The 16,130-nt window shown below is 43.1% G+C and overlaps 1 protein-coding gene across 1 annotated transcript in view; it reads left to right on the top strand.

Moving 5' to 3' along the window:
• The first annotated feature begins 5,175 nt into the window (after positions 1-5,175).
• Positions 5,176-16,130, top strand: part of GBF1 (golgi brefeldin A resistant guanine nucleotide exchange factor 1) — a 106,653-nt gene continuing 95,698 nt past the window's right edge. The window contains 3 exon segments of the mRNA XM_032116563.1: positions 5,176-5,398; positions 10,937-11,042; positions 12,344-12,410. Coding sequence (XP_031972454.1) covers positions 5,391-5,398; positions 10,937-11,042; positions 12,344-12,410 — 181 coding nt within the window. The 5' untranslated portion in view covers positions 5,176-5,390.

The raw sequence follows: 16,130 nt of genomic DNA, 5'->3' as shown, positions 1-16,130 counted from the left end.
ACCTGCTCTCCAATTTATGATGTCAAAGGTCACCCTCAAGCTCTTCCACTGACATATTTTAAAGATTAGGAAATAATGTGAGGATAGCAGTGAATTTTAACCCTGAATGATTTACCAGCCATATTTATGGAGTCTAATAAATGCATAATATGACATATAGATATGTATGGGAAGACAAATGCACACGAAGCAACACAGGATATAAAAAGAGGTTAAGCAGACCCAGGCATTACGGTTTACAGTTCAAAAACATGCACTAACACGTTAATTCAGTAGAAACACAGAGTTTAAAAGGAATCACAACGTTGACACTCTTGAAAGAAATTACCATGGTTTTTTAATGGTAGTAATCTGGAGCTTGTGTTTGCCTTACTGCTCTTCTGCCTGCCAAAAATGACAGCAAGCTAGACCACATCTTTTTCTAGCTCAGATTTTAATCCACCCCGACATAGGCTTGCCTCCATTAAGAAAAGCAGACACTGTATAACAGCACTAGCATTTTCCACAGGGCAGTCTGTCTCTATCACCACATGCCACAGGAAAGTTGAAAGTCCTGCACAAGGTCTGCAGCAATGAAGGGACCTTATTTTCAATTGCTTTCCTCTCCCTCCAAACCCTTCACCATCAGCAGCCTGCAGCAAATACAGTTTGTGCTTACACTTACAAGTAATAGTGAAACAAATGTATTTTTACCTATTTCCCTTGGGTACTATGTCACAAGTTGGTTCCCTGTGGAGCACAGTGTAAACACTGCTGGATCAGACCATCCAGGGACCTGCAGAAGGAGTCTGTCATCAAGGCATCCTCAATGCAACTGCTGGACTGACCCTTGAAGGGTCTCTTTGGGAGGGAGGGCTCCAGTGCTTGTTGTTGAAATGTAGATCTTGTTGGTTAGTGCCAAGACCTCTTAGCTGTAGTGCATCTTGTCTTGCCAGCAGGCAACTTCATTGCTGGGGAAGAGAGCAAGGATTTCACAGGGGTTCAGGAGACTGTTATTACTATTTTAGATAAAATAAAATAGAAAAGAAAAAAAAAAATGTGAAAGCAAACTAAACCAAGAGTGGCCCTGATTCATGTCTTGGCAGAGAGATAGGATATGCAAAATAAGGGAATTACTCAGCATCTTAGACACCCTTCCTTTTTCACCAGCTGGGAAGAGTTTTTTCTTAAAGAAGACCCTGTCTCTGCCACAGGCAAACATGGTCCTCATGCTGGATGGGTCCACTGCTCTTGGAGAGTGGTGGAGTTGTTGATGATCACGGTTTCCATCTTTGTGTCTTAACTGATCTTTTAGCCATGCTGGGTCCATGCCATCAAATGCCTTAAAGATCAGGACTCAAGCTTGAATTTGGCTTGGCTTTCATGCCAAAAGGTGGCCTAGGGAGGAGAGGTAGGTTTGATGCACTTGTGGCAGCCAGGGCTCCCACTGCAGCATGCTCTTCTAGTTGGCATTTGACAAGCACTATGGGCTTCCTGCCCAGGTGTATCACATAGCTGTAGTCTAGCCAAGAAGTGACAAAGATGTGACTAACCGAGCCCGGCTTGCTCCTGCCAAAAAGGCATGGCTTGCCCTGGCCAAGAAGAGACAATGAAAACATTACATTGGGAAGTTCACTGGGGGAATTTGATGTCACTGGGAAGTGCAGGAGTGTTCTGGAGACACAGGCTAAGCTGAAGAGCTGACAGGGTATTTTAGATTTAGGAGTCTGCTCTGCAGCTTTAATATTGTACTTTGTATCATTTGTACAGTTTTTAATAGTTGGTGTAGTTTCCAGAGAAGGGTTTTAATACTTTCAAGTGTTTCTGCAAAACCAGCTCTGTTGCTTCAGTTGAAGGTCCTGACCTGGGTTCAGGTTGTGTCAGATGCAGCACATCAGTTTTCCTTTGGAGATTCTTCAGCTGGCTTTGGGCTAATCTCTACCGGAGCTTGCTCTGGAAAGGAGCAGATGCTTAGAAATGCTGTGTTCTGCACATGTTCAGTAGTGGTTTTGGGATGCTTAGCTCTGGGAAGAGTAGCTGCACATAGTTTCTAGCCATGACAACTGCTTGTACCTTCTGAGAAACTCCATCTTTCTGCCCTTTTTTTGGAGACCTTACTAAGCCTCTGAGAAACAGCAAAAGCCTCCAAGAGGAGGGGAAGAAGTTTAATCTCTCTCAGACTACTTAACCTGCTAGAAATTTTTTGTGTTACAAGTGCTTATGGGTCTGACATCCGGGCTCTGAAGACAACCATGAACTGGTAGTGCCTGAGCAAAAGTAATGGACTATACAGGGTTGGTGCAGGTGCAGGTGGTTGGCAGCGTGGATTTCTGGCAGTCTCATCAAAGACAGGCAGTCGGTGTGACATGGAGGCACTGCTCTTTGCAAGGGGCTGGCTGCTCAGGTGTCTCAGATGAAAGCAGGTGAGCTGACTATGTATGTGGGCAAGGCCTGAGGGGATGATTGTTAGTGAGTTTGGTGAGTTTGCATCCCTTCCATATGCTCCTTGTGGGCTAAGGAGGAATACTCAAGGCAGAAGCTGCGGAAAAGCTGCATCTTTGCAGTGAAGATAAAGCTGAGTTTTCCTGCCCAGATAGCAGGAACCTGGGGGATTTGCACAGGCTGCTTGTCTGATCTTTGGTTTCGTTGTATCATGTCATGTGTAAGAACTAGTGCATTATATTGGAAATAAAGGGACAAGCGATTATCCTACACCTGGATCTTTTGGTGCAGAGTGCTCCCACTTGCCCACATGTGCCCATAGCTGTGCACCACTCATTTCAAACACTGCTGGATCATGCAGTCCAGGCAATCCAGGCTTCCCCAATGCTGCCAAGCTGGGGATGTTGGTGCCACACTGTCACATCAGCAGGATTTTCTGTGCAGCCAGGGTGGTGCTGGGCTGTCTGAGGGCTGACTAACGCAGTGCTGTAGTGCGTGTGAGTGAACTCTCCTCCCCAGGCAGTGTGGGGCCATACCACATTGTCTTCTCTCCAGACAATGCAGTGCTGGATTGTAAGTAAAAATGCAAAGCACATTGCAATGTTTGCTCTTTATTAATGCACTAAGATGCATTCGGGTGAAGCAGAAGGCTCCTGCCTGGCTTGGTTTCAAGCTCCGTGACAGGCCTCCATAAGTGACGGTTTAGCAGGGTTCAATTCACCAGATCAGACAAGGTGGGAGCCTGAGCTATACAGCAGGCACTGGAAGGAACAAGAAGGCATGGAAGGGGGTCCAGACCCATTCTGGGCAGGTCAAGCAGGCTTGACAGACCTGGACTGAGCTGCAAGGTGTACAGTGGCTAAGCCAGCACCTGAAACGCCCTTTATGGAACAGGGAGCAGATGGATGGAGTGGCAGATGAACTCCTGTGAATTTCAAAATGTCTGGCAAATACCACCAGGCTGTTAGCTGTTTGTCCCACTTTGGAGTGGGGCAAAAGGCAAGGCGAAAGCACTAGCAAATAATTTGCTTGTTCTGCAAACCTTCACTCATTGCTCAGGTGGCATTTGAAATCTGGGCTCGGTGAGTATTTGACCATCTGTTTTATAGCTGAGAAACTCAAGATAAACTGCATGTACCATGGCTTCAGCAGAGGCTGGAGGGATACATCTCAGCTTCTGAGCCTATGGCTAGACCACTGGGGCACGCTCTTTCTTCTTTCACCTCTAGTGAATGTGGCTGCTTAATGCAGTTACAGCTTAAACTTCCAAATCCAAAGACTACATACTGCCAGGTAAAGCCCAGCTGAAGAAGGTCTCCTGGCGGTGTTAGAGCTGGGAGGTAATGGCAGTTTCAATAAGACACGTTGAATCTTGATCAGGCAATAATGTGACAGCTATTGATATGTGACAGTATCTGGCCAGTTTTTAGGGTGGCATTGGAGTCGGCCTCAGATTTTTATTTGGCTGGCCAGGGAACACTCCTGTTGGATGTTCCCTTGAGCCTTTGTCTGAGAACTTTCCTCCTTCAGTCACACTGCAGTAGATGAAGTTGTGATTAAAAGTGAATGAATACTTCTCGACCCTTTCACCTTCCTCTTGCCTCATTTGTGTTTTCCCTACAAAGTGTAAGATTTTGGGGTAGCTGTTCCTTTAACCACTCTAACACCTGCCACAACCCATCCCCAGGCTGACCTGACTGAAGATCCTAGAGTTATAGAACTGTAAGGTAACTGCAAGGACCTTCTGTCCTCTGTGCCAAGTTCGTGGGCAGAGGCTTAAACAAGTAGAGTGACCCCTGCAAATTACTGCCTTTATGGTACACAGCATTGCAACTGGGGGCATACACATAGAAAGCGCCTGGGAAGGTGGGAGGAGCACCAAGAATTCATTTCACCAAGCGCTGTATAGCTAAAAAATTGTGATTGTTTTTGCTGCAAAGAGCAGGCCAATAAAGTGGCTTCATAGAGCAGTTAAACTCCATGGTGGTCTCTGTCTGGCACGATCGCTGGGCTGGATGAACTAAGGCTGCAGCACATGGCTTGTAGCCCAACTTGAGCAAAGAATCAGCTCTGTGCAGGTTTGAGGAGAGTTACTGGGGCGCAGGGCGGCGGAGAGGGGAGAAGCGGCGTGTGCTTCTCTGGGTGCTGTCGTGCGTGGTCTCGTACTAGCTGCACTCTGTGCTTTGTCCAGTGGCATTCTCCTGCTCACTCACGGGGAACAGCAGAGCTATGACACAGCGAGGCGTTCAGGAGGGAACAGAACGCTTGCAGGGGATCATCTCCCAAACGGCTTCCGCGGAGAAGCTGCAAGAGGGTGTAGAACAAGTTGGGAAATACTCGCGGAGCACGGCGGAGAGGCACCGCTTCCCTCGGCGGGCTGTGCAGTGCCAGCGCTGTCACCGACACCAGCACAGCCCTCGCTCGGGGCTGCCCCGACTCCCCACACGCCCCGGACAGCGGCCAGGGGCGGCCCGGCCCACAATGCTTTGCGAGGGCAGCCCTCCCGCCAGCTTCCGCCCGGCCGCCCTGGCTGCGGGCGCTCAGGCGCGGCTGCGGCGCCGCACCGCACTGCGATTGGCCAGCGGCTCTGCTGGTTCTACCCTCTCGTCTCTCATTGGCTCCCCGCCGCTGTCACCGCAGGGCCCGCCTCCTCCGGTCGCAGTCCGCGTTCCCATTGGGCAACGCGGGGAGCTGCGCGGCGCATCGCGCGCGGGTTGGCTGTCCGGGCTGTCCGTCTGCGCAGTAACCAGGCAGCGGGTCACGGTGCGCCGGTTTCCACGTCAGTGCGAGAGAGCGGGGTCGGTGTCTCTGCCCGTGCCCCGCGGACCCCGCGCTCCGCGGCCTCGCCTCCGCCGCCGCCGGCAGGGAGGGGCGGACAGGGGGCGGGCCGAGCCCCCCCGCCCGCGGTGCCGCCCGCCCGGTTATGTGAAGCGGCCGCTGCCGCGGGGAAACAGGCGCCGCCATTTTGGATGCGGGGGTCAGTGCCGGGCAGCGACCGCCTGTCGCGATACTGTCGCGACGTGGGGGTGGGCGGGAGAGAAGCGGCGGCGGGGGAACCGTGCGGGGCCAGCGGGGGGCGGGGGCGGAAGCGGGGCAGCCCCGGGGGCCGGGCGCGGGTCGGGCCGGCGGCCGGGCCGGGACTGACACGCGTGGCGGTGCCCACGGGGCTCGGGGCGCACGGGCCCGCCTGGCAACGAGCGCCGTGGGCTGTGGGCGTCGGGGAGGAGCGGGGTCAGGGCTCGGGGCCGGGCAGGGTGGGCGCTGCACCTGCACAGGCATCCGCTCCCCGTGCGCCACGGCTGCTTGCTGCTTGAAATCGGTGGAGACAGGCTTTTCCTGGCACATGGCCAGCTCCATGGCTGTTGCAGGGGAAAGCTCAGAGCTCACCTAGAGTGTATGTTATGAGTTCATCTGGTGGCGTGTTTCATAGTTACAACAGTGTGAAGTAATTGGAAGAAAGAAAATGCCCCTCACCATATTAACCTTAGGTTTCATTTTTGCTATGCAGTTTCGCCAGGTAAATGCGACTTGCCTTTCTTTTCTTGATTCCTAGGCCCTATCTCACTGTTGCAGCCGAATGTGGAGGCTTGGAGAGAAGTTTGTCCCTTTCTTCCTTTCTGATGTGCCACCTCTACCATGTTGCCACTGCTTATCTTTTAAAGGGCATTCTTAAAGGCCTGGAATTGCATTAAATGCTCAGGACTGCACAGTTCCTTTCCATACTTACGAATTATTCCTTTATATCACATTCATCCAGGCATTTGGAGGTAGCCCTTGGAGAAGCATCCTGAGTTCTCTGAACTTTTGCTGCCTGTGGTGCTTTTTGCAGAGCAGTTGCTACTTGAAAAAACTGAGCGAGTTAAATTTCCCTATAGAGGTTCATGCACCTTCCATGTGAGGTTTAGGAGGAAGAAAAGGAGCTTTTGCATTGCCAGTTGGGCTTCTGGGAAACCTAGCTGGCTGTGAGATAGTCAGGAGTTGTTTGTGATTCGTAGTTGTGTGTTCTGTTTTGGTAGCAGTGTATTGTATCAGGACTCTGGTGCCCAAATCTAGGTCAGAGGCTATGTAGATTATTCCTGCATTATCATAAACAGTGAAAATTTAGGTCAACAGAAGCTTACTTTGAAATATTACCTTTCTATGTTGTGGTTATGTTGTTTTTCATTACTGCTGTTTACTGGAGTAGTTTCATTGGGTTTAAATCAGTTGCCATAGCTGAAGGCTAAAGTTAATGATAGGAAGAAGTGACTAGATGGAAGTCTGCCAGACATTGTTGCTTCTGATGCTAACTCTTGCTTGTTTCCAGAAGAATTGCAGACATTTTGCTGCTGAAGAGGGAGTGTTTCCTAAAACCATACCCAAGACTTCCTGTGGTAATACTCAGGAATCATTTGGGGTTCCTATGCATTGGGATGTGTAGGGGTAACAGGTTCTGAGGTTGATGAATGGAGTGTTCTGTGCATGCGTGAAATAATATTTGTAGGTGTAAATCTTGTCAAAGTTTTTATATGAAGATTCTACATGTGATGCTCTTTCAGAAGTCTCAGAATAGTGATAATTATTGTCCATAGATCACTGTTGAAGGTTTTGAATGTGAGCTTTTGTTCTTTTATGACATGATTAGGCATCGACCTTTTCCCACTTAGTGTTCCCAATGCTGTTATCAGTGAGGCTGTGAAAGTTAACAGCCTCCCTTCTTCTCGTGGTGGCCTGGGCACCTCCAAACCTTTTGCCTTGGTTTGGAGCTGTCATTTTCACTGTGCTGCCTGTGTTGAACTTCTGTGCAGGAGCATATCTGAGGACTAGTCTGCAGTTTTAAGCAGATGTATGAATCCGTCTTGACAAAGAAACAGGAGTTTATATACAACTAACTGAAGGGTTAAGGAGCTAAAAAGCATTTGAAATTTAGTAGGTACCTTTTTTTTTTTTCTTTTCCCTAACTTAAGACCACAGAACTGAATCCATTTGTTTCTATATTAAGTCCACTATCTTTTTGTGTTTGATTAAAGATTGCTTGCAAGAAAGGCATGCATTCTTGATTTGAGGTCAAGAGTTATTGAAACAATGCCTTTGCTAGGGAGGTTGTTTCAAATTTTTGAATGATCTTTGGTATTAGTTCTGTTAACCTGTTCAACCAAGAGTTTTACAATATCCCATTCTTCAGACCATACCTTTGTAACAGTAAACCCAAATTCATGTTAACATTTTTTTTTTCTCTAAGTTGAACAAACATCTAGTGGTTTTGCTTGACTCCCACCATGCTCCTGTAAACCCAGCTCATCATTCAGTACTGGTCTGGTCAGTTGCGTAACGTTTTTTCTCTGCTGCTTCGCAGCATTCATTTTTATCTTAAAACTTCTTTTAATACAGGACATCTATACTGAGTCTAAACTGTGATCAGTTGTTGCTTGTGGTGATGATACAGTTGAAGGAACACATACAGAAAAAATCTAATAATTTAAAAGGGATAGCCTTCGGGAAGTTTGGAGTTTATTAAAGCTACATCCATCACTTGAAATAAACTTTTAAATTTTTACAGGGATGAATGGTTCTTTGGGCTTATCTTACAAAGTGCATCTCTCTGAAAATAGTTGTCTATCTTTCCTGCTCACTCTATAGTTGTTTTCTGCTTCCTTCTCCAACATGAAGCTGCAAAGGTCCTTTGCATAAGTTAGGAAATTTGGCTTTGTGGCTAACTTTGGAATGTGTGTATGCTATTGCTTGGGTAGCTGCAAGCTTAAATATAAAGCAGTATTTCCCTCCATCTCTACCCAGTATTGGTGGGGAAGTGAGCTGTGTGTCTGATGTTCAGAGGTCTGAGTGTGAATTCGCATCCCCAGCATGATAGGTTATTTCAGTTGCATTGGTCAAGAGAGTTTCTTGGCATGCATAAAGTGAATTTTTGTACTTTTGAATGAAGTTATATTAAATGGAATCTGCAGTGGGGAAGGGAGTGCATTTTCATTGAGTCTTCTCAGACAGTTAGCAATGAAATACCCCCCCAAGTTTTGCAGGGTTTTAATACATCAGGAGAGCCCTGCCAAGTAACAAGGAGCTTTTGCACCCTTGCTTGAAAGGATCAGGTTTAAAGGAAGAGGTGTATATTGGAGGTTTTTGTCTATTTTCTTCATATTTTGCTACTTGCAGTTAGTTGGGCATTTTAAGTCTTCTACATTCAGGAAAGAGAGTTTAACAAACTTTTTCATCTTAATTATTTTATGTTAAAAATAGAGGAAAAGAAATAGGAGTCCTACAAGCAGATTCAGTAGTATGCAGAAGAGCATTTGAGCTTTGGCATCACTTTAAATACTGTCAAAACTATTGAGTATCTATGTGTGTGCAAGGTTTGTAATACATGTGTCTGGTATTTACATGCTTTTTGAAATAATGTTTCCTTGTCAGTTTGCTAAATGCCTGGAATGGTGCTACACAGTTTACATGTTCAACACTGTTTTGTAACAGTGTGAGAGGAAAGTGAAGACGGGAAAAACTTAGGTTTGACAAATATGAATGTGTAAAGTATTTCCTCAGAAGTACTTCCCTGGACTGGAGTTTTGAACCCTGAAAGTGCTGATTTAGAAATATGGAAAATAATGGAATTACTGAAAGAAAAAATAAATAAACAAGGAATTTTACATGAGGGAGAAATCTCCCATTCATGCCTTTTACTAAAACAAGGACAATAAAGTGAAATAGAAAAAATTGTGATCAATGACATTTCGATGCAATCATATGAATAATATATGGAATAATTTACTCTTGAGGATGGGAACATCTCTCAGGCATTAGCCACATGAGTAGGAAGTGTATTGGTGGTTCTGTTATATACTGCTGTGAAGGAAGGATATACACCTTTGCTCTTCAGGGCACAAGCAAATTCCTTGGAAGCACTATTTGTCTGTCATGACTGTTCTTACAAAATACTTTTTTCTTTGCCCTTAAGTTATTGTCTTACACCTGGGAATACCGTTATGTGTAATTCATTTAATGAAATAAACAATTTTGCCATAAGATTATTCGTTCTATTGCAAACACCTGAAAAAATGAAGCAACTGATCTGATGCTATCCTTTGATAAGGTATATTCTTATAATAATTTACTTGCTTTCCATTATTTATGGAGTCCTGAAACAAACTAATCTCTCATTCAGGGGATATTTGTGTATTTGAAGCATTGTTGATAATTCAGATGTTAATTAATGTGAAGCCTGACAGATCCAGGATGTATGTTCTGAAATTTCTGTGGTGGTCTTTCTGAGGTCTTGAGTAATCCACCAAAACTATTCCTTCCAGCTTTGCTTTTGTTATGTGGGCAAAAGTCCTTCTCATATTCTCTGTATTTTATTACCCCCTGCCTCCCCTTCCCAGCTGAGTTCTTTAAATGAGCCTGTCAGATTGGAAGTGTTATGATCAATGTTTCACCTGTTTCCAATCTTTTGCTTCCCTATGGATGACCTGTTGTGATTCCAAGCTGGAGTCCTCATTTTCCTTTCATTCTTCTGAAGAAGTCTCGTTATTTGGCTACCATTTCAATAAATTCTTCTCATTTACAGACATGTTATCATCTGACTGTTTGGCCTCTTTGTAAGTCCTGTTTATTATTTATAAACATTGTGTCTGTTCATTCCCCTTCATTCTTATTTCTTTATGCTTGACTGTATCTGGGCTACAGGTAATATAAAGAGAACACTCCCATAGTAGTTCACTCTTCATTTCTTTTTCTCAGACTGTTACAAATATTTCTTGCTTTTAATTTCTTTCCCACTTTTCTGCCTCTTTCTGGCTGCATCAATTTAAGTTTTTTCCCTGAAAGACCTCAGACTACAGGAGAGTAAGTGTCTGCCTTTAGCTTTCTCTCTTTTTCTCCCCATATTCCATCCAGTTTTGTCTCGAGTTTTGCTCATTTCTTTGTGGGGTCTTATGCCTTTCTTACTTTCCTGCTTTCTTGAGAGTTTTGTTTTGTGAGGCAAGTGTGAAATCAACATCTGTTACAAATTACTTTATTTGGCAATGTTTTAAGTCCCAAAAGAAGTTTGCTCTGTCCAGTTTGTTCAACACACTGATGCTTATGTAAGAGAGTACAGGGTTAGCTTTGTGTTCCATGCAGGGCTGCAGGAATTTGCATAAGTGCTGGAGATGCAGGTGTTACTGCATTGTCATGGATGTCTGTCCTCTTACCCCAACACTTTATCTTTCTGTGAACTTACATAGACTGGAAAAAAAAAATGAGGAATGTGCCTTGGCAAAGTGCTCTCTTGCATTACAAAGATCCTGTTCGAACTAACAGTCTGCTCTCATGGTTTTGAAAACACACTATGGAAAAGTGCCTTCATTTTTATGAAATACTTGTATTTGTTACATGCAATAACTTGTATTTAGTGCACACACAAAACAAATCTGAAAGAGTTTCTTGCATCACTGCAGGCCTTGCCTTCATTAGGGTCAACTTCATTTCATCTGAGGAAGACAATTACCCTGAGAGGCTAGAGATTAATTTGAATTACCTTTATTTTCAGAATTGTCAGGATGGTGGATAAGAACATTTACATCATACAAGGCGAAATCAACGCAGTGGTGGGAGCCATAAAGCGTAATGCCCGATGGAGCACCCACACACATCTGGTAAGTTACCTTAAATTGTTGCTATCTGTAGCAGCAGGTAGAAACACCTCTGTCAGAAACCACTTGGCTTTGCAAAAGGACGTCAGTTTTTTTAGCACTTGTTATAGTACTTTTTTAAGTAAAGTTGGAATAACTTTCTACATTGCTTACATGGTTTTGGGCTTCTCATGTGCTAGTGACTTAAGGCTACAAAGCTGGAAGTCTTCTACCTTTTTATCCTGTAAATATGAAAACCCCACGTATTTCACGTGGGAATCATCTCATTTAGACTTTTATTGCCTGGGATATGAGGGAATTTGAATATATGGTGTTATTTTATTTAGCACAATGTTTTTATGTATCTTTTGTACTCTCTTACAGAAGACAGTCTTCATCATGAAAGCCATGAAATAAAAATTGGGGAAATCATTATATATAGAGTATTTTTAAATTTTTATATGACATAGTATCTCTTCAGCTCTGTTTTGTTGCTGCTATCTATATTCCTGACTAAAACCGGTTAATACTTTCCAACCTGCTTTGGTAAAAGCCCTAAATACAGTGTTTCCAAGTCTAACCATGCTGTGGTGAGTTTATGGCTGCCACAGTGTAAATGTGTGGATGTGGCACACTGTATCAGTGGTGCACTTCGGAATGTCACATGAATAGCAGATGGCTGTCATCCAGCACAAGTGGTTTCAGTTTGTCAAAGGGCAGAGCCCTTTTTCTTTCTAACAGGCATTTCTTCGTTAGGGCTCACGGCCTCTCTATCTGAGCTCTGGGTGCGGCTGCACTCAGTTTGGAGAAACTGCTGCTCCTCCTTATTTTAATATCATAAAGATAGGCTAAGGCTAAAGGATGCAGCTAATTCATATAAATATTGCACTGTGATTCTTTCTTCAAGTTATTTTAATGGCATAAAATGTCATTGTATTTCTGTTCCCATTACAATCTGCATAGATTAACATTATAGCAAATCCAGATGAGCCATTTCAATATGGTATCAGTTAGATCTGCAGTGAAATTTATTGAACAGTAGAAGGCTAATCAGAAGTACTTCTAAGGACAATAAAACCAAACCAGAATGCTCAGTCTTGGACCTATGGTTTGACATTTGAGCTGTATGATATTGGGGAGCACTGTCCGGAAAATAAAAATGCTTCTCTTGTGTTTGATGGTATAAACATGTTAACAGTGATAAACTCAAACCACAGTACTTCTGTGAATATGATGGTGAGGTCTTTAACAGACCCATTATTAAGATTTATCTTCAGGAATATGTTTGCCTCACTAATTACTTACTTCCTATATATAACCTATAGGATGAAGAAAGGGATCCCCTGCTGCATAGCTTTAGCCACCTAAAAGAAGTGCTGAATAATATAACAGGTAAGCTTCTACAGAAATCAGCGGGTGTGTGCACCTGCTAGGTTATATGCAAATAAATGGACAGGTGTACTTATTTGTCTTATTTATTATCCAGAAGTCATTTATTGAAGAATGAGAGAAGAGGAAATATGCATATACTTTTAGACAAATAATACCAATGTAAACTAGCACAGAAGTACCACTGCTGCCACTGTCTATATGGATATATATGTGTGAGTGTGTGTATGTATATTTGTATTTGTGTGTGTGTGCACACACTTATTTTTATAAACATGCATATTTCTTTGATATACTGAAGCTTGTAGTAATATATTGAAATCTGGTGTACTATCATGTATTGCTTTTTTGTGCTTTGTTTATGCTTTCTGATCGGTGAATGATGGAAAGAATCTGCTTAGAAAGTGGTTTTACCTCTGTTTTTTCCTCACATTCTTTGGTTTGTTAGCTTTCATCATGTGTTAACATGTAATAAGTAAAGCACAGACCTCTGTTTCTATTTGGATCTCTTGGATTTTAAGTGAAAGACTTTGTGATCACCTTCACTGAAAGAAACTGGAAATCTATATTGGTAACAGAAGTAGAACACAAGACTGTAGTGTGTATTGTGACCACTTTTTTTCCTCACAACCCATCTTTCTCCCCTTCCCCCAATATTTTCTGGTTTTGTAGTTTCAGAAGTGATTGTTTAAGTGTAACCCAAGTATGTGTTGAGAGTTTGGAGGTGAAGCTAATCCTAAACTCCATATGGCATTCTGCATGTTCTTCCCAGGATTTCTCTTGTTGATTGACGTAAACTTTATTTCTGGTCCCATTACAATGAATCCTCTGAGCTGCACTCAGCCTTAGTTTGAGATGGGCTTTTTGCATTTCTGACTGTGATGCATGTTCATTCTTGCATCAGTGCTGAGTCTAGAATCTCGTAAAAAGTGTGTTCCTTAGAAGTACAGTAGTGCTGCTTCCAAGTGATGACAAGAGGTGCTGAGGACGTGTGCCAGTTCTAAGCCCTTATTCCTTCCTCTTTTGTGTCTGCCTGTAAATGTAATGCTTTGCTTTTCTTTGCCAGGTTAACTTCCTGTGGTTGTAAGTAGGGTTTTTCTGTCAGAACATGACATCTTAGGGAACTCCTGAACAGCTTGGATTTCTGGATAGTGTCTTTGTTCTGGATGTTATGCTTGTACCTGGACTACGTGACAGTCTGGATTTGTGGGATTTTTTGTAAGTTCACTCACCCTCTGTAAGATAGGCATGCAGTCACCAGAGGTGTTTTGGGAGGAAATTTTCCTTTTCTCCCTTCTATGAGAAAATTTTCTTTGAAATAAGCTTCCTGAAGTTCTTTGCCATTATTGCAAATATCTCTTCTCATCAACAAGAGCAGGGAATGTCAGGATGCTCAAATAAATGCAGTATAAGTAAATGTCAGGGACTGGCCATTTATCTAGAGCAGCTAGATACAATGTGCTGTTGACTTGTTGGGGGGAAAAAATGCAAGTTCACTATCCGCTTATGTTAGAGAAAGCAAAGTTTAATGTACTGAGAGATTCAGAGACTCCCTTTGTATTAGTCATCATGTAAGCATGGTTCCTGCTGAGATAGTAATTGCTTGTATATGGGGATGAGAGCATGTTGGTTTGACAACATGGGATTTTTTTATACAGGTAATTTCAGCTTCAGTGACTGCTATTTACTGACTAGTGTCTTGAGATAGGACATCACTGCTGGGCTCCATCTTTTTTCCATTTTAGACATGGACTTGTTCTCAGGCAATACTTTGGATGATACAGAGTCTCCTGCATCATCTTCCAGGCAATCAAAAGTCCAGTCCCCAGCAGAGGGGTTTTTTGGTGATTTTTTTTTTTTTCACTAGACCTTCCTTTCATGTCTCTTTCATTAGCTCATGGAAACGCATTGCTTTTATATTTAAATTTATTCAAGCTGTAATCTTTGACATTTGAGTTAGCTTTTAGTACAATTTTGCATTTATAGTAATATATATTATGTATTTTCTCAATCCCCCAAGAACCCATTTTAATCTGTTCCAGATGCAAATTTCAGGCTGTCTTGTCCCATCTCCCCTCTTGCTCTCTACCTCCCTTCCCCTCCCCCATGGAGCATGTTTGATCAGGTGTGGCAGGAATATCCACTGTCAAGCTGCGCCCTTTATATTAGTCAATATTATCCTTCCTTCCCTCCCACTCCCTTCATTCTCCTCTGGGCTTTACCAGTTGATTTATAATTTTGGAATTCTCATCGGAGTCTGTAATACAGTTTGTTCATTATTTAACCAAAACCTGTTTAATGAGCAAAGAGAGGCAATGTAAATGTTAGGCATGTTGCAGTGGAGTACCTTTTGTTCTCCTCTGAGCTAGTGGGTATTAACTCTGTCATGACTGTGATGCTGAAATACCCTGGTCAAGGGTATAAAGATGCACTGTATGCCCCCAGCAGCTAACGATTCCTGTTTCAAAGTATTGCTCCTCAAGAGTAACTAAATTCCATACTGGAAAGCTTGCCTGCAACTAAGTATGGTATCCCATCCTGTTGTAACATCTACATGTGCTCTTGGAGGAAGCATATAGAGAAGATGTGTTGCTCAGCACAAACAGTCCCATGATGTGGTAAGAGTAACTTCACTTCTACAGTTCAGCATACCTAGCAAAGGGCCTTGAACCTGAATTATATTTTAAAGTTTCTCTTTAAGATTCTGATAGAGAAACTTAATTTCTGTGGCAGTTTTATGTAGATTTATAAAAAAAGTTTAATAATTTAAAAATGAACAGCATATCTGCTCTGATCCACTGTCAATTGATTTATTGGATGCCATTTTTACACTTTCGTGGGCTGTGTGTATTTTAGTTATTATTGACAGTAGTTGCCTGAAAAACAGAAAGGAGACATAGAGGTTCTGTTGTCCTGGGTGATGCGTAAATTAATCCAAGATAAATTTAATAGCTGAATGCTTGCTATGCTAAGATGAGCGCAATAAGCTTAAGTTTGATGGCGTATTTCTAGTGCTTAGAAAAAGCAGAAGACAGTGTCCTGAGTTATGACCATATGGAAGCAATGTCTATCAAGCTTTTTCCAGGCATACGAAATTGAAATACAACTACATCTTCAAAGGTTATTTTAAAACTAATGAAAACCTGTATTGATACAAGTTTGGATCTAGGGCCACTGTCACCGCAGCTTCCATTTGACTGCTCTTTAAAGAGAGCTGAGTACCCTGAAAAATATGTCTGGACATTGAAATATTTGTTCATTTTGTCAGTTAAGGATTTAGGTCAGCAAAAGGAAGCTTCTTTTTAGCATCCAGTGATAACTGAGCACTGTCTCTTTCATGAGTGGTTCTAACTTAGGATGTTCTCTAGGTCAGCAGAGAAAGGTTTTATAACCACAAATAGCTGGAAATATGAATTAATTATAAACCTGCTTTTCCATGATTTCATGAGGATTGGGTTTCTTTAAATGCTTCTCTGGCTGTTGAAATCTTCAGAATTCTGGTATGATGTAGAGGTAAGAGCAGATACTTCTCTAGTTATTTTTCTCATTGCAGAATTTGTGCTTTGCTCTGGCCAGGGGAATGAGTCAGTCACCAGGATTTTTGTGCCTGAAGTGCTGCCTACTGGTGTGTAGGATGGCTTTAGGACAGGAATGACTGACTACAACTGCCTTGTACAAGTCATGACTGCAGTGGGAGAAGCAGGTGTTTGTGGAAAGTGTGTG

Source organism: Corvus moneduloides, chromosome 8 (genome assembly GCF_009650955.1).
Source record: "Corvus moneduloides isolate bCorMon1 chromosome 8, bCorMon1.pri, whole genome shotgun sequence".
Lineage (NCBI taxonomy): Eukaryota > Metazoa > Chordata > Aves > Passeriformes > Corvidae > Corvus > Corvus moneduloides.
Note: the sequence above shows the minus strand (reverse complement) of the source record. Positions and strands in the feature narration are given on the sequence as shown.